Source organism: Thunnus maccoyii, chromosome 20 (assembly GCF_910596095.1).
Source record: "Thunnus maccoyii chromosome 20, fThuMac1.1, whole genome shotgun sequence".
NCBI lineage: Eukaryota > Metazoa > Chordata > Actinopteri > Scombriformes > Scombridae > Thunnus > Thunnus maccoyii.
Window position 1 is genome coordinate 20,006,784 of NC_056552.1, and position 19,796 is coordinate 20,026,579.

At 40.1% G+C, this 19,796-nt stretch overlaps 1 protein-coding gene across 1 annotated transcript; it reads left to right on the plus strand.

Annotated features, from left to right (window-relative positions):
* The first annotated feature begins 5,872 nt into the window (after positions 1 to 5,872).
* Positions 5,873 to 19,763, plus strand: cdc42ep1a (CDC42 effector protein (Rho GTPase binding) 1a). Its single transcript, XM_042397783.1, has 4 exons — positions 5,873 to 6,009; positions 11,481 to 11,602; positions 13,939 to 14,898; positions 18,071 to 19,763. Exons 3-4 carry the CDS (start codon positions 14,433 to 14,435, stop codon positions 18,799 to 18,801), a joined length of 1,197 nt encoding a protein of 398 aa, XP_042253717.1. The 5' UTR covers positions 5,873 to 6,009; positions 11,481 to 11,602; positions 13,939 to 14,432; the 3' UTR covers positions 18,802 to 19,763.
* Positions 19,764 to 19,796: the final 33 nt, after the last annotated feature.

A 19,796-nucleotide genomic window follows, 5' to 3' on the forward strand; every position in this document is an offset into this window, starting at 1 on the left:
TCGGCAGATGTACAGAAATAATATTTTACTTCTCAAACTCACAGCAAGAAAGACATGAGCAGCCTCAAAACTCAAGACAACCAGGGAGTCCAAACACAGATTTAATGTAAGAATAAATTCACTGGACTGTGAAGACAAAGCAAGTCAAACATGAGTCACAAAGTGGTTTAGAAAGATATGAGAGGAATGGACAACTGTGGGGTCTGCAGGAGAAATACGTGACAGGAGAGGCTGGGAACATTAAAGACATAAAAACTTTATTTACACAAGTTAAAGTGTTAACGTGTAATAAGTTGCAGACAAAAAAGCTGACCAAATGCAGACGACATATCAACTTAATGCAGATAACATATCGACCAAGATAGCAGCAGTCCAAAACCACAAAAAGGAAACATTGAATACTTTGTCCATCAGACGAGCTTTCATCAAAGCAGCACAGGGGTGGTATGGGCCTCTTAAAGTGATTAGTCAATCATCTCCACGTGTGTGGGGAAGGTACTGACTAACAAAAATCAATTACATGTAACAATTTTCAACAAATGAGTCATGACAAGCTGAAAAAATATACATCACTCTAACAACAGGACTGTGCACTACATAAAAACTTCAAATAACTACCTATTACAAAAAGAACTTTAAAAGCAGCCATTAAAGATTGCTGTGATGAATCAGGCATCCAGTCATTTTCAGAGTACAAGGTTAGACTGAGTTTATCATTGAACCAAGGCTAACAAACACAAGATAGGAAAACAGGGTGTATTTTATCTCTTTGACAAACCAGAAGTTGGAACTTTAAATCTACAAAAAAAAGAAGTAAACAGAAAAGGTTTTAGTTTTAGATAGCTTAAAGCTGTAGTAGAACAAAGAACTCCCACGCACTGTCTTCTTCACTTGCAATTAGGGAAGATTTTTTGGGAACACTGTTTTGGTACACAGGCCTTCATCAGGTTACTATAACCAGACCTTCTGGGTACTGAAAAATTCCCAATAAATCTTCTCTAATTGCAAGTGAAGAAGACATTGTGCAGGAGTTTTTGTTCTACTATAGTCGGCCCATGGTCTTCTCCGACGAATCTACAGGTTTGCAAAAGTTCTTCTCCTAGAAAGCTTAAAGCTGCATTAGCTGATTTTTTTTTGGCCACTTGGATGCAGTCCAGCAAGCTGTAAACACAACACTGACATACTGTTGTTGTATAAAATTGTTATGGCTAAAGTGTTAGCAAACAGTCAGCTCATTTACACACCCCACAAACACGGAACAATATGAGTAGTCATTTGGAGTCATACTGTATTTCTGGCCACCTGACAAATGTAAGCCCAATATTCACTGTGCTTTTAGCTGTTGTTTTTCTCAGTCAACTCCTGTTGACTGAGAAAAACTTATGTTTCTTTAGCTGCTAAATGCAACACCATGTTTACCAGCTAGTTGCTAACTTTGTCTGCTGTTTGGTGCTGTTAAAAAATGGGTTGATACATGGTTTAATGTATGAAAAAAGGCAAAATAATTCCCTAAAACAGGTGGGAACCGTGGTTATTTTTTTTTAGCAAACATCACTCAAACAGGAAGCCAATAGTGCATTTGGTGGGGACTACTTTCAGCTGCGGATTAATACACATTCTCTACATATAAATATTTCTCTAGTGAACATTTACTGCAGCAGGATAATAAACTACAGTGTCACTGTTCATGGTAAAGAAGGAATATGTGACTCAGTGCAAAGTTGTGGCTTGTGGATGAGTTTTAAATAGTTTAAGGACAACAATGTAGGTCCTTGGTTGGAGGAATCAGATGAGGTTTTGGCTTTTAGGATCAGTTAATTGTTGTTTTTGATCTATTTATAGAATTTGTTGGCTAAAAATACAGAATATTGTCAGACTTATTTTTAACTAGACAAACACACTGATACTTGTTTTTTTGTTAGCTGTTTGCATGCTTTGGTGTTTGCTAGCAGTTATCATGTGCAATGTCTTAGTGAAAAATGTGAACAAGTCCAAAAATCTCACTGGAAACCTTGAATCAATTTCAACTTTAAAGAAAAAAATCTGAGCCAAAAAAGGCCGCAAATCTGACCAACAAACATCCAAAATGAAGGTTACCTAGTGAATCTGTGAATCCTGGATGTTGGCTCTGTTCAGTGAGTGTCTGTTGGAGCTGGAGTGAAGGTGAAGCAGCAGTGCCAGCACTTCATAGCCGAGAGGTGTGGGCAAGGGTGGCAGCAGGAGACAGGACAGACCAAATACAGACATGCTGTTTGACACACACAGGCATGGTATGCACACACACAATAATCCTCACATGCCCTCTTGTAGTGTATATACTGATTAGAGGTGTGTATTTAACAGTGTCTGTGCTTAAAGGACATTCAGCTCCTTTGTCACTAAACAAACTGTGAATCACCGACACTCCACTGATAACATGATTAAAAGCTGAATAAGTCAAACTGAACACATCTGAAGGCACATTCCTCGAAAAAGTGGATCCTGATTGGCTGACAAATCGACGTGATATCCCAACAAATGCATGCCAGCACACTGGACCAATCAGCAACAAGTAACAAAATGTGTCACTTGTTTTGGTCCAATTATTGTCATTTTGAAAAAAGGTGAAATGGACCTTCAACAACATGTATAATTCCCCGAAGGTTTCATCCAATAAGTGTGAGATATTGTTTAGGAGGGAAAGACAAATGGACAATTTGGAGACAAAGCTGACTGCAGCAAAGTGTCCTGATTGGGTAAACTTCAGTAATTTGTTAGTGACAGGAGCCAATCAGGAAGAAGTCCACCAGTCTGAAGCTAAAAAAAGCCTTTCTGGTTAAAAACTTGAGCAACATGTGTAAACAGAGTACAACTTTCCGAAATGAGGAAGGGTGTTGTCTGAAGCAGTGAATGATGGTGGCTTTCCAGATTGTGTGTGATTGTGTTTACTTCCGTCTGCCTACGTGTGAGCTTGTGTGTGTGTGTGTATGTGTGTGTGTGGTACCAGGGTTGTGCAGGGAAGTGCTGTTGCTCACTAAGAAGTGACATGTGGCTGTGGTGTCATCGGTCCTGCTGCATGCTGGCAGACTTACAGGCCACCTCGGAGCTTTAACGACCGACGGGCCTGTTATGAGCCTTTGAGGACGGGGTGAGGATGCTTCTGTTCCTGTTGATAAGGCTCTGTTTCCTGTTGGACAGGTCAGTGTGGGACCACTGACATGTGCACTTTATGGGGGGCTACACCTCTGACGCCTGTTGTTTTCTGAGTGCTGGATGAAGTTGTGCAGCAGTCAGTCGTTGAACGGTTTGTTTAACTTAAATTTAAAGCTGAACCTGCTGAGATTTTACGTAAAACTCCACCTGCCTTATAAGCATAAAACCCTATAAAAATGGGTCTTCAAGAGAAACTACATAGACAGAAGCACCCCATTACCTCTTTTGGAAACACTGTTTATTCATTCTAGCAAGTAGAATTTTTATGTAATGTATGGGCACTTCTTAGAATTTAAGAGTAAAATACAAACCATTTCATAATCAGCAGTTAGAGATGGATTTTTCCACTGACTCACTAGACTCTTCATTGGTATCCTTTAGTTGAATCATAACAAACATAAGAAGACTGTGTGCAGCGTACATGACGTCAACCTCTAGGATTTCCAGGGATTCCAGTTCAGTTTTTCAAACAGTTACTAATTGCCACATTGCCAGTCTGAGCTCACAGCAGGCAAAACTATTACTACTAAACTACTATACAACGTAGTTGTAATCTCAATTGTGAGGAAAAGATGCTTTTAAACTGAGTTTGAATCACAATAACACATCAGAAATCACATCTTTCATGTACTGGTAAGTACTGTATCAACATTTAGGGCACATAAAGCTAAAAAACAATGTTAAATTGTAATTTATATTTAATAGCAGTAAGACTGAAGACACTGTTTGATATTTTTGGAAATAACTGTCACTTTCTTAGACAAGAAGGATGAGAACTCCAGCAACACTAGTAGTATGAAGAAAAACTTTATTAGTTGACCGATGTGTTTTGGCTTGTGGCCTTCATCAGGGTCATCCCATCTTTCTAGACTTCTTTCCCTTCTCCGTGCACCTTGGAAGTAAGTGAAGTTGTGCCAGAGACCCTCACTCTGCATCTACTACTTTCTTAGACAAGAACAAGAGTTAGACGAGAACATTGATACCACTTTCATATCTGTCCATTGAATAATAAAGTGCTTACTAAGTGCTTAATGGTAAAACAAACAAAGTAAACAGTAAGAATACTAAAATAATGAGATTACAAGAAGAATTTAGAATTATACCACATAATAAAACAGTAAACCAATGAGGAACATACAAAAAATTATTATTATTAATTGCACACTGCATATACTGTTTACTCCATGTCAATATTATGTACATTTAATTTCATTCTTTTCAATTTTGAATTTAAACCTGTAGCAGCTCTACTCACGCATAATATATTTTACATATTTTTATTGTAAATTTCTTTTTTATATGTATTAATTAGTACAACTTAATGTTGTGTATAATTTTGACTAATATGCACCACAACGCCAATGCAAATTCCTTGTTGAAATTACAGCCAGGAGACAGTTAGCTTAGCTTAGCATGAAGACTGGAAACAGCTAATCTGGGTCTGTCCAAAGATGGAAAAATCGCCTACTGACATTTTAAAGAAATATTCCAATGCATATTCTCCCCTTAAACCAGAACTTATCATTTTTACAGAGCAGTTTTTTTTCACAGATTAAACAAACAAAATATAATGTGTCAGGAAGTGAGCTTTAGAGGTGCTCCCTGACAAACATTTTATCTATTCATATCTGTTTCCCCTGCTTCCAGTCTTTATGCTAAGCTAAGCTAACCCTCTCCTGGCTGTAGCTTCATATTAAATGAAGGATACAGACATATACTTGGGTATTTCCCCAAAAATACCATACTATTCCTGTAATAATAACGGCTCAAATTACCATGAACAGGTGGTTGGTAGACTTAGAAGTTACAGTTTCATTTAGGTTAAGTACGGAAAACATAAAAAAAACCCAAAATATGAATTGAGTCACATCAAACCATGTTAAGGGAACTGAATCATCATGATACAATTACATAATTATGTGTTTCCCTCCCTAAAAGTCAGCAGATAGCTTCTCAGCTGATAAAGTCTGATGACTGGGCCTGGTCTCTTTTCAACAGGGAAAAGTCTTTATGTTGAGTTTATCCAACAGGATGAAATACTTTTTTATTTTATTACTTTATTTGTCAGGGACAATACAAAAAACATTGTAACAGGTAATAATAACATGATACAGATGTGTTGTCTAGGGTTTCTAGCCAAGGCTAATTTGTGACCTCTGTCCCTGGTTAGACTTTTCTACTTAAAAATGGTCATAACGTATCATCATTACCAAAAGTACATTAGTTAAATTGAGCACATAATAACTAATGTACTTTTGGTAATGATTATATGTTTTAAACATTTAAAAGCCTACCCAGGGACAGGGGTTGCCTTGACTAGAAATCCTATATTCAGCACATCTGTATCATGTTACTGTAACCCTTTACAATGTTCTTTTGTAACAGACTCCACATAAACTCCCACCAATAACAATTTATTTATTGCAACCTATTAAAAATGCAGCTTATCTCACCTCAGAAGGTCTTACAGCGCCCTCTAGTTTACGCCATTGTCACTCCTGTGTTTACTTATCGCTTCAAATCGTGTTGACAACTCAATTGACATGTTGTAGAAAGACATGAAATTAAAGTGTTATTAACCATGGAGCAGTGCGGGAGCCCCCTCTGACAGTCTCATTGGTATTTGATCCACGGCCCGCCCCCTCCCCTCCCTCCTCCGCACGGCGCCGCTCCGCACACCCGGCGCACCAGCGGGACAGTCCGGCTGCACCACCGGCTCCCTCCGACCCGACGAACTTTCAAATATATATTTCTGTTGGAAAGATAATTAAACCGGAGTCAACTCCTCTCCATTTCCTCGTGTCGCAGTTTCCTGAGGTGAGTCTTTGTTTTAAATATTCCTGTAATATTCACCATAAAGAGTGCAGAGCCTATTATTCTCACTGGTAAGTTAATGGAGACTTTATCGCAGTTTCTATAATAATCATACAGAGACTTTGAGTGTGTTTGTTTTCTGTAGAGACTAAAACTTGTTTATTCATGTAATTTTAACACTATGGGGATTTATAGCCTTTATCCTCCACCGTTTGTATAATACTCATATAATAATCTTTGTAAAAGATTCACATAAATGCCCCTTGTGTTGTTATATGTTATATGTGTATTGTATCCTTTCACTACCACTACTTTTGCTATTGTTCAGTGAGAATAACTGGAAAATGCCTGTTGATGTCAAAGTTGCATTACAGTAGGATTAATCATCAGTAATGACGTTTTTTCTTCTTTTCAAATGAAACGTTTTATCATCAGGTCAATTGTCAGGAAAAAAGACTCCTGCTGACCAGAGAAAGAAAGTAAACACATTAGATTTCAGATAAGGCAACACAATAAGACTTGTAAAAATATTAACTGTAAGCTGTTACCACACATGGTGGTAATGGTCATATTGTGTAAGTCGTTTCAGTTGTTGTGAGAGTCTTTTCTCAGATCTCTGACATGAAACTCAATCTGCTCCGCAACATATTTATACTCAGCAACAGCAGCAGCAGCAGCAGCAGCAGTATATCATTACTATTTCCCCACTGCAACCTTGGTCAGAATAAACTCTGTCAGTGCTTTGATTTTTATCACTCTGCCTTATAATTACAGCAGTAACATGACATAACCTATCAATTTTCATACATGTCACTGAAATGACTACGATGTACGCTAGATTCAGTGGAGCTCGACATGGTGAAGTTGAAGTCAGTGGCCTTGAAGTGTTTTAATTATGGAGACAAACAGGCAGAAGGGTGTTGGACTCATTACACGTTGGGGGCAGTGACCTTCTGACCCCTGAAACCTGCCAACATGCCACAAGGGAGGCCACCGTGTGAAATACCACACACACACACACACACACACACACACACACACACACATACACACACAAACACACGCTCACATGGATAGGAGAGCTTGTTGGCTCGCTCAAACCTGCCAATAAACAAACACGCACACTGGTGATCAATAAAAAGCTAGCCTGCTTTAGTGATTATAACATAAAATCCAATAAACAACATGCATTGATGAGCTTCTTTACTGTGGATCTATACAGTGTGTGACTTTTTCATGTTTATTTGGCTCTGCAGTTCCCCCTGTCCGTTTCCCCAGAGTAGGCGTACAGTATATCCTTCTTGAGTGCATGCTTTGATATTTCCATGTCTCACTCGTGTATACACTCAGCTCAGCCAGCAGCAGATGATTAACATATGCATGTAATATGTTTCCAGTACATTCCCTCATAACTTACACTAATGACACAGTACAAAGCACTTGATTAAGTAAACGTGTGCAGACGTCGCCTGTACTTCTTCCTCTTTATTCCTTGTCTTCATTTTTTTTTTTTTTTACCTGAGTTCTACATTCCTCTGAGGGGGACCCTCTATGACCTTTAGGTGTCATTGACGCAACCAACCAGGAAAGGGTCAGGAGCAGAGGTGCGAACTCTGAATCCGACTGCTTTATTTGTTTTCACACACAGGGTTCCCTGGCTTTTTTTTGTGGTCTTTTTTTGGCCACACATGGTGACATTAGGAAAATTGCTCCATCATGGTCTGTCGTCACCAAATGGTCACAACTCACTCATCTGCCAACATGATCCAACACCTCGTTAAACTCATCAACAGCGCTGTCACGCACCCCATCTGATTGGTTGCTGCTGTGTGGAGGGAACAAACGCACTGCTCTGGACAACAAATGTTGTGAACAAACCTTACATGCGGTTCTCATAGTTTTATAAACGACTCGATATGCAACAAGTCACTTCAGATATTTGCAGAAACAGATTTTTTTTGGACTTTGTAGGTTAAAAAAAGAGCTGCTGACCAAGCCACTATGATTTTTCAGTTTGAAAAGCAGGGGTAAGCTCGTGTCTGTTTGTTGATTGGCTGCTGCCCAAAATTTGACTGCATGTGAACTTTTCAGATGACAATCGATGTGGACAATTGCAAAGTTTTGCCAGCTCTGGCTAGCCTCCACACTCTCGCCACTGTCCCTGAAACTCCTGGCTGTTGTGATATTCTGTATTCTTTGAGTGTATGTGATGAGAACATAGACAACAAAATTATACAAATGCACCGTTGCTTTTGAGTGACCGCAAGCAAGTAGCATTATTAAGTAAAATACAGTAAGAAGAGGTCTAACTTTTTAGATTCAGCCTAGAGTGCTTAAGTGAAATATACACCAGGGGACACGTTGATGATTTGGTGTACATTTTGGGAAATAAGCTTATTTGCTCTCTGCTGGGGAGTTAGATGAGAAAATTGATACCACTTTCATATGTTTGTGTTAAATATGAAGTTACCGCCAGAAGTCTGTTAGCTTGGCTAAGCATAAAGACTTGAAATTAAGGGAAACAGCTAGCCTGGATCTGTCCAAAGGTAATAAAATCCATGTACCGGCATCTCTAAAGCTCACTAATTAACACATCATATCTTGTTTGTTTAATCTGTACAAAAACAAATATGTGAAGACATTAATTCACCATTTTACGAGGGTTATGTGTGGGATGGGGCTGCTCCCAGCCAAGAGTTAGTCATATCTAACTCATCTAACTCTCTGGGAAAAAGTGAATGGGTTTTCTTCCAAAACTGTTGCACCATTTCCGACAATAATTGATGACAATTAATGATTTTATCGGCAAATATCAGGAGAGGTATTTATTTATTTATATATTTATTTATTTTTAAATCAGATAACAATATTGGCCAATACTTACTTTTTAACATTAACACAAACATTTTTGATAAGGATTCCTGACATTTGGTTATTAATGCTGTAAGTTGTGACTAAGATATGAACTACATATGATATAGATATGAACATTTTAAAGTTGAAAATTAAAATTGTCCTCCTTCATGTTCAACAAACTAATAATAACGCTTCTAAATTACCTCAAAAATATCTTCAACTCATTATCGTGCCAATCTATCAGTCTGGATGTAGTGTCTATAATGCTCTCATCAGGTAAATTGACCATGTAAGTGTAAAACGTACTTTAAGGACCTGTAACATGGAAAATATCAAATGAATTGAGTGTGTGTGTGTGTGTTTGAGAGAGAGAAGAAGAAAGGAAGAGGAAAAGAAGCAAGTTTATTTATGAGTGTAGATTAGGCATAAACACAAAGAGAGAAGCAACAAAGAGTGCAAATTGGGACTGCCAGCTTCAGCAGATGCAGGAAGCAGAGAGCCTCAGAGAGTATGGATATTTGTTGAAGCATGAAAATGTTTTCTTGGCTGAAGAGGAAGTGTAGCCGTGTTTTGCTTGGATTCAGACTGAGCAAGGATGGTGAAAATAGGAACGTAATTGAAAGTCAAAGGGTGAGTCTAAAAAATGTGGCCTTATCTTGTATGTTTGTTCACCTGGTTAGTGGGGTTAGTGACTGAAGGACATGAGAAGAGAGAGGGAGAGAGAGAAGGGAGGGAAAGGCCCGAGATAAAAGTCAAAGTCCAACAGTGATTTTACTCAAGTGGACCTATAGTAGAGTAAACATTTTTGAGATACAGTCAACACAAATAACAATTTTGTTTGCACATGTGGCCCCAACAGCTGCTTTCAGCTTTCCTGAGCCTGTCAAGACACTTAAAAGGAAGCAAAAACAGAAATGAAGAGGAAAGAGGAGAGAAAATGAGAAGAAAAATCGGAATGGAGAAAGAGGAATGGCAAAAAAAGAGAGGAGCAGAGGGAAGACTGAGGAAAAAGGGAGAAGAATGGGTGAAAAGTGAAGGAAAAAGAAGGAAAGAAAGAGAGGACAAAGAGAAGAAAAGTAATGTTCAGAGGCAAGAATGGAAAAAGGAGCGAAAGAATTGAGAGAAGCAGAAAGAGAAAAAAGTGAGGAAAGAGGAGGAGAGAGAACGAAAGAAGAAGTAGAGATTCAGACCCAAACGTGGTTTCAATCAGCACTGAGGTTGAGAAGGATGTTTGATGGTCGTAATCGAGAGAAAGACTCCAACGACCGATGCTCTGCTCAGGAATGTGTTCGCATACACACACAACACACACACACGGCTCCTATTAGACTGTGGTTACTCTGGTTTATATCCAGCAAGGCCACCTCAAGCAAGTACTGTACACAGTGACATGGAAATATTTTATTGAGCCAGTCTGTGATGTATGAATGCTCCGAAATCCCTTGAACGGTGACTTGCCCAAAGAAAGCAACGCAAAGCTGCAGCGAAAAGCTGAACTAAGCCAAACGTTTTTTGTTAAAAATGCCATGCAGTGGTTCATAAAAGTATCTATCTCACCAATCAAGAGGAATTTGACTGTTAAAAAAAAGTCACAATCTGGCTCTGGGAGTTTGTGCCGCTTTGAGCTAAATGCTAACGTTGTGATAAACATGAAGTGTAGTTGAGGCTAATGGGAATTACATTAGTTTTGCAGGTATTTTAAACCAAAGTTTGGGACAATTACAATTTTTGACGTAATGATGGCAATAAATGAAACTTTATGGGATCACCAGTTATTACAATTTACCCTGAGGGCGACATGAATGTCTGCCAAATTTCACATCGATCCATCCAATGGTTGTTGAGATATTTCAATCAAAACCACAAGTGCAGGCCTCATGATGGCACTATGAAAAGTCACAGGATCACCAAAGTCACTAAGATACATCATCTGGGAACCATGAATGTCTGCACAAAATCTTTCTCCAATCTATCGAGTAGCTGTAGAGATATCTTACTAGATGTAGAAATCTTTGTCCTGTTGGTGGCGCTGGAGGAAAAGTCAAATTTGATGACAATCCATCTGACAGTTGTTGAGATATTTCAGTTTGTACCAAAGTGGTGGACTAAATGACCGACATAAATGGTACAAAAACAACAAAAGTCATAAATTATAAGGAAAAGAAACAATGAATAAGGTGTCAGTGAAGCTAATATCAAAGATGCTGTTGATCAATCTATGATTAAATGTTCCTAATATGCATTTTTCTCTGATCGGATCCATTCACTGGGACCTTTCTGGGTCTTCTATGTCTGAGCCTGCATAACCCCTCCTCAGCCTGTATTTTTTCTTTTCTCCTCTCACATGTCCTTCCATCATTCGTCCCTCCTCCCCTCACATCTTGTTCCTCTCGCTTCCTCTCCTCATCTGACCTTTTCTCTTCTCTTCTCTTATTTCTCTACATCCATTCCTTTCACCCTTATTTCTTTCCCAATTTGCCATCATCCCCCTTCACTCCTATTTGTAAAAATGAAACTTAACTTTTTTCATCACTTCTCACTCTGCCTTGCTTCAGTTTAAATCGACTCTCTCCCTTCTACAAACTCATTTTCTGTTTTACTCCCTCTCTTTTTGGCAGGAATCAGTTTGACTGAACCACTGGTCCAGCCCACCAGAGCTGGAGCAGCCAAGCCTTGCTCCAGAAGAGAAGCACCCAACCGGGGGTAACAGAGACGATGAAGGATTAGGGGATAATCCAGGGTACGTCCATGTCCCCCCTGTTGAGAGGTCCCCCTATTCTTTTCCAATGTCCAAAGCGCGGGCAGGCAGGCTGCTACTGGGATTATAGCATTAAACTTATTACTTTTTAAAGACTCTGTTTTTCTGGCTTCTGTATTTGTGTGACTCTGAGAACTCAGGAGCAAGTGCAAAGAAGGTCTACAGAGGAGGGAAAGAGAGTTCAGTTGGATAGGAGTCTATGTGCAGATAAAATGAGCTTTGCCCGGAGGGTCCAAACACATAAGAGGAGTCGGAGGGAGCGACCCCCTCTGAGCTGTGGTCAAAGGTCTTTAACAGGATTACAGGCAGAGACAAAACACCAGAGCTTTCCGTAAGCACACAGTCAGAGTAATTAATGGCCCCATGTGCATTCCTGTAATCCTTTAGGTTATCAATTAAACTGCGGTTTTTCTTTTTTAACCTTGATATAGCAAGACAAACCTTTTCCCTTGTTGGGAAAAGCATAACCGCCTTTGTGTCTGCGGCTGCAGTCACTGGGGAGTTGTTTTAACCAGAGAGGTGGCCTGTCACTTCAATGTCGTTCATGGGAACGTGCATAAGGCCCCTAAAGGCTCTCGCCATCTCAGATTCGACATCACACCTCGGTATACTGTTCCCTCGCGTCCCTTTGTGAGCCTCGATATGGCTCTGCTCAGCGCTGGTATGTGGCGCGTTTCCTCTCCGTTCCCAGATGCCCCTCTTAAAACGCCAGCCAGGGGAAGTGGAGCGGAGGGCCTGGGACTGCGGTCAGCAGCAAATTAGAAGGGCTGCCTTGGACCTGACGCAATCCCCATCTCATGAACCATAGCAGGTCATTAATGAAGCCAGACGGGGTTGTGCATGCGTGGGAGGCCTGCCGACATTTAGCTGCTGCAGTGGAAAGCTTTTAAAGAGAACCAGAGGTCCTTGTCAAGGCTGCCTTATGCTATCAAAATATTTTAGAATTGGATATCCATTACTCTGCTGGCAAAGAACAACATGTGAGAAAAGGCCAATTTTTTGTCTGGCTTCATTGCAGACTTACAGACTTACAGAGTCAGAGCTCAGAAACTGACAAAAGGCAGTAAAAGGCCATCAGACAAGTCAAAAAATATAATGGAATACATGAATTCATAATACAATTAGTTAAACAAATAGGTGTAATCAGTTGTCAAAAGAATTATAAAGCTTTATACTTTCCTTTTAACTTTTAATCAGTTGGTGAAAAGCCTTAATGATGCAGCTAATGTAAGATAATGTTATGGAGACAGAAGTATGCTATCTGAGAATTGCTAATTAGCGTTAGCTAGCTTTGTTAGCATTGGTTTGGCAGCTAAAATTCTTTTGCTACTGTTTTAATAGTGTATACAGTAACGATACAGCAGTATACGGTGTATGACTGCTTCACTTGCCCAAATGTTAGCTGTACCTGCATTTTCAGTTAACCTAGCTAGCCACTTTGTCTTCTCATTTGAAATATGCTGAAGAAAAAATGAAACGTTGCATGAAGAAAATAGGGAATAAATGATTAAACTTGCACTGAAAAAATGTAAACTAATTGAAAAGTAAAATGAAGTAGTACAGATAACTAGAACAGTAAAATATGTTAAATATTCATTTATTTCATCACATATAAAGCTTTACATTTATTTTTACACTCTATTTTAATTATTTAACTATTAGTAGTACTATTAATTCATATACTCTGTTACATTTTTGTCTTGTCTGATAACCTTTTACTGTCTTCGGTTGGTTTGGGGTCTGCATACACAGGCAGTGTGGCAGTACATCAGCGATGTTCTTATCAGGAAATTTTCATTATCTCTTCCTGTCTCGCTGAGCATACTTTGCCTGTTTATAAACAAATCCAAGCCTGTTGAATGAGGGCTGCAGCGCCGCTTTAAAACCGTGATAAGTTTTCTCAGTGAAATGTAGAATGAACTTTGTGTAACCTTCATGCCAGTCAAAGCGGGACAAAATGGTAGCAGGAATTCCCTGAAAGTCCACCTATTTTAATGGACAAGAGGCAGACTTTGGTTTGTTGCACACAGGAGTGACTGGTCTAAAATTAGATGGTTCCAGACCAGCGGACCTTTGGAACGCGGAATCCTAAAAACCTGCGGAAAGACAGATCTGTCCAAAATGCAGTGAGGTTACTTTACAACTAAATACAGTATTCAGAATGGGGAATTGTCGTGGTCTCTCACTGAATCTCAGCTTCTCAACTACTAATGATAAACTGCAAATGTCACCAATTTCTCTCAAAATCTCTCAAAATCTAATACATCCCTGTCTACATTTTAAAGATAGATGTTTTTCCCTGTTTTTACTCTCGATAGATGGTTCCATGGTGCGACCACAGAACTGTTTGCAGCTGGACTCGGACCTATTTCTGAGCTCATGTCGACAAAGCCAAAGCCCAAAGCAAGTGGGGGAAACCAGGCGACCTGACCACACTCCAACTGGCTCGGCTGCTTCCAGGAACACAACTGCATAGTGTTCTCCTCAATTTATGTCCGTTTAATTCAGCCAGCTATGCATAACAACAAGCTACAAAGAGTGGGACAGATTTTGGCTTGCACATGATAAACAGAGATAATATTCCAGTGAACTATTTGGCGCTGCAGGCCTGGAGTTCAACTCTTCAGCCGTAGAAATTACATGGTTTCAAGATCTTGGAATAACCTTGGAGAGCTTGATTTTGGCATAAATCTAAGAGGAGAAAAGTTGAACTTTATAGTTCAGTTTTGCCATTCAGTGGGATTAAAGGCAATTTCAGACATTGTTTGAGGTGTATTTTGAAGAAATAAAAAGCCATTCACTTTTCGTGACCATGAATCTTCAGGAAAAGCTCTCAGGCCTTAAAGGTCTTGTCTCTCATAGCAAGCGCCGCTTTAAAGGCGACCTCACGGTGGACATGATCAGCCCCCCTCTGGGTGACTTCCGCCACACCATGCACGTTGGCCGTGGCGGCGATGTGTTCGGGGACACCTCCTTCCTCAGCAACCATGGCGGGACAGCCAACGGGAACAACGCGGAAACGGATTCTATCTCCAACCCTGACAACAAGATCGGGGCGTTCTTCTCCAGGACCATCCGTCAAATCAGGAGGAGCTCAGACAACCGACCCAGAGAAGGATCCAAGGATCTGTCGCCGCCGCCTCCCGCCGTTTCTCCCATAATCAAGAACGCCATCTCCCTCCCCAGGCTGGATGTGGATATGCCCAATGGGAGTCCCACTACCAAAGTGCTCTTCCCCAGTTCTCAAAGCACTCCAGAGGAGAAGAAAAGCTCTTATGGTGAGCATGGTGATATCTTTGCCTTTTAAAGCTGCTATAATGAGTATTTTTACATATTGTTTACATATTGTTTACATGTCAATGTGGTGTTCACAGCTTTTTTCCTCTGCCCCCAAGTGGCCAAAAAATCAGTTAATGCAGGTTAACAAACTCATCCAGCCTGTATATTTCTATTACAGCTGCTGCCTGAATGTGTTGTATTCAGTATGTGTAGATGGAAAGCAGCATAGTAGGAGAAAAACTGAGGTTTTCTCTTCTTGTTACACAACGTTACTGCTCTCTTGGCTCTTTAAACCTGAGGTTCAAATCAGGTTTTTAGATTACCGACAAAGTCCAATATATCTTCAGTGGAAATTTTTTGACATGATGTCATGTCATGTATTTTTGCCCAGTTATTCAAGGAGCAAAGTACTCCACCAAATCCCAAAATTGTCCCTAAGATTAAGGGTAGAGCTCTTCCTTCAAATTAAACGTTACTGTTGCTAAACAAACACATGGGAGAAGGTCAAATGAGTTAACTCGTGTTAACGGGAAACTCCAGAGAAGTGGCCACCATCTGTGGAGCTGTAGTGAAACTCATCCATCAGTTCTACCCGGTAATGTAGACAGATTTGCCCCAGATGTCCTTATGAATCACCTTGGCTCATAATCAGCAGCTCTCACACTGATAACACAGAGATCCAGACAGAGCTGGCAACAAACTGTCTGAGAGGCTGTTTGAATGACCCACATTAACACCATACTCATGGCTCACGCAATCTGACATCCCCTGTGTAAGTGTGTGTGTGGGTGTAAGAGAGAGAGAAGAAGAAGAAGAGGAAGAAAAAGAGAAGAAAATAAACAAGTTTATTTATGAGCTTAGATTAGATATAAACACAAAGAGACATGCAACAAAGAGTGCAAATTGGGACTCCCAGCTGTGTCTGAAGGGTTTGATGTAGCTATGTAAATGCAATACAGATGAAAAGTTTCTCTAAAACTTTATTTTTCGCTTTAACGCTAACATCTTTATTTTATACCTCAGCATGTGACAGAGAGCTGGCCTACTAGCTAGACTATTTTCACGCTTCAGTTTTTGCACACATCAAACAAAGGAGATATGACGTGTTAATTAATGAACTTTGTAGGTGCTGACAGATGGATTTTTTTTAACCTTTTGACAAGGCCAGACTAGCCATTTCCTCCTGCTTCCAGTCTTAAACTCAGCTAAACTTAGCTAACTGCCTGGCTGTAGCTTCAATCTATATATTCAATCAATAATCTGGAAGTGATCTGAATACATGACTTCACTTAGTAATCCTTGAAATGTGACTACATTTTGGATGTGGTAACTAGTAAGTGTGAGATAATACACATTTCCATCTATATGAGCCTTTTGGGGACCTCAGTCAATATGTGCTCATCAATAAATGATTGATTAAAGAGTGTGTATGTCCTGATAAAGACATTTTTCCTCTCAAATTATTGACAAAAAGTAATACACAACTCACTTTTATAGTGATAACTGAGGCTACACTCTCCAGTTGTTATCAACCATGACACATAGAGGTCTGAGAGTCTGCAGATCTCCATCTCACCAAACACTCCAGGAGCTGATTACTGATCCACAGATTACTTCTTTCCTAGTCTCTGGTTGGACTATGTTAATCTGTGAAATCAGATGCTGTTTCTTTTGGTTGGAATGAACCCCCCCGCCTCCACTCCCCGGACTGGAGGCTGGCATTGAGAAGTGTTGCGGTAATCTACCAGTTTAGATCATGAAGGCAGCAGTGTGAGAGTGTGTGACTTGTTACGTGATCTGGCAGGGTCGGGCAGATGATTCAATGTTCACAGAGCAGAACAACTCAGCACTTTGCAGACAAGATTGCTGGCTTGTTATCACCAGACAGGATGTTCTCTGATGAGTTTATACCGCCCCCTGTTGGAACTGTATGCTAAATGAAGCTAGTCCTTCTATGAGTGTGACTGCACAAGAATCTGAATATTTAGTGATTGTGATAAGACATAAAGTTATTGTTCATGGAAAGTCATAAGAGCAAAGCAGGTAACAGAAAAAAATAGCACAATACCCTGTGGTTTTTGAATCTTGTCCAACTCAACTCATTTAAAAGGTTTTAGGTCACAACACATAAAAATCACCACATGGTAAAGCCATACAAATTGTATGGAAAGAGGAAACATCAGAAATTGTATCCAAATGTATGAATCGGACTCACTTTTTCCACGCAAGGGTCCACTCCTTTGAGGAGGGTGCTGTCTTTCACATCAAAAATTTCTTGTGTCAAGTTGTTTTTTCTAAAGGCAAGGCAACTTTATATAACATGTTTCATATCAGGGCAATTCAAAGTGCAGAAAATAAAAAAGAATATTATAACAAGAAAAAATAAAGTTATTAAATAAAACACCTATGTGAGGATAATAAAATAACTAAAGCTCATTTTGATTTGTGAAAACTATAGTCTTTTTGGTGTCTCTTCATATACACTTAAAGGAGTAGTTCATCATTGCTGAGAGTTAGATGACAAGCTTAATATCACTCTTATGTCTGAAATATGAAACTACAACCATCAGCTGATTAGCCTAGCTTAGCACAAAGACTGGAAACAGAGGGAAACAGCTAGCCTGACTTTCCAAAAATAACAAGATATACCTACCAGTACATCTAAAGCTCACTAATTAACAAAAAAAAAAGTCTATAAATGGTTTTACAAGGGTTTTATGGGCTTGACTACTTCCAGGCAGGCCACAGTGACCCCGCAGTGAGTCTCTGCTGGTTGCCTCGCAACCTCATGTTGACAAGACTTTAGGAAGTCAGTGCACCCTGCCAAAAAATAATTTAGCACATAACCCCGTAAAACCACAATTTCTCATTTTTACATTTACGCCTTTAGAGGTGTTGGTAGACAGATTTTGACTGAGCCAGGCAAGCCCGCTCCCCCTGCTTCTTGACTTTATGCTAAGCTACGCATCTCCTGGCTGTAGCTTCATACTCAATGAACAGAAATGAGTGGTATCAATCTTTTCATCTAACTCTCACCGAAAAAGCACATAGGTGTATGTCCCACAATGTTGAACAGTTCCTTTAAAAATTTGAATGATGAAGTTGAAAAAGTACACTTTTTCAAATACACTGAATGACTTTCATGTGTTGATATCTGTGTTTGTTCCTCAGGGCTGGAGTCTGGTTTCGTCACTCTGCCTCGCCTCTCCCGCTCTGAGCGTCAGCAGCCCTCCATCTCCATCCCCATCTCCTGCTCCCCTGGCATCCACCGCGGCTCTCTGACCGACCCCACTGATGCCATCTTATCCACCTGCTCTGCCTCGATTGTGACCTCCGACCCCAAACCCACTACCACCGCCTACTCTGACTCCCTTCCCTCCCTCACCTCCCTGGACACCTTCACCTTTGACCTCGGCCCCTCCCTCATGAGTGAGGTTTTTGGGCTAATCGACAGCCAACCAGAGGAGCATAGCCACGCCTGGGAGGGAGAAGAGTTGGGGTCAGCATGCGGGTTGACCAACGATGGATCGGAGATGGACTCAGCCACTATCTCATACGTGGATTCCCTGCTGAAGGAGGACTGCGGGGGCAGGAAGAGCCCGCACGGGGCCGAATGGGATGAGGAGGGGGGTAGTGTGACGGAGGTGAACGGAGTCGGGCTTTCTGTTAAAGTACCTGATGTTGTGATGGGCTCACCTGAGCGGGTGAGGTTAGGGATGGCGATGGAGAGTGAGCGGTTCCAGAGCGCCACAGATGTGCTTGCACGCCATTATGGGGTCAGCGGCCTCTTAAAGGGACAGAGCAGGATGGAGGCTGCTGATTCAGAGAGGATGACCGTCAGCCAGCCACAGAAGAAAATGTCCTACAGTTACATGGATGATGAGGATGAAATCAAGGTCTAAGCTGAGGAAATTGGAGAAGTTTTGACACTTAACTAAAAAATCTTTTTCTGATGTATGATTCCTCTTTAGTTCCAATCAATCATCTAAAATCTTATTATGGTCAATGAGGCTGGCTCGGTGGAACCCTTTCTTTTATGCAATGACACTGCAAGGATATACAATTTTGATGCAAACCTGTTTCTGAATGTATCTAAAAGAAGTGAAAGACTCTTCCAAGCTCCGCACAAAAAGACAAACAGCTTCTTTTTAAAAGGTTATGACTCAAACAAAGAGGAGGCATAGAAAGTGAGGATGTACCAGAGAATGTGGTCAGATCGCAAGCGACTCAAAGGAAACACCAACATTACTCAATGTAGAAGTTGTAAGGCTTGTAATTCACTTTATGCTTCACACACTTCTTCTCATATGAGAGGAAAATATTCTCAGCGCAAGTCCATGTCACTAAAGAAGAGGATGTGGGGAGATTTAAACTAATTCCAACCTTTTGGCATCACTACAATCTCTTGTCAACTTTTCACTCAGGAATACACTAACAAGAAAGAAAAAGGGAAGATTATTAACGAGAGATCTGGAATCTCAGGATTTGTTAATAGATAGATAGACCAGGAAAATGCAAACATCTCAGTTATTAAACTACACGGACTGAGGGAATATGACAAGTAATACCGGTATTTGCTAGTTGCAACTAAAGGCTGAACCATATAAATGTTCATTTTATGCTGCAGACCTTCTATATAAATACTCTGTGCACCTTTTATGATTATGAAGTCTGACTCCTGTATGGCTTTTTATAGAAGAATCCTCATTTATATGTTCTTTTATACAAATGTACATAAAGATATCAACTGACCTCCTATAAATATGCACCTTCAGTACATAGTGCAGTTCACATCCATATGCTGCAGTCAATACCAATGATATACTATGATGTTATAAATTGACAATAAATATGTTTTTAAATAGGTTGAATATGCATTTATTTATGTACAGCTTCA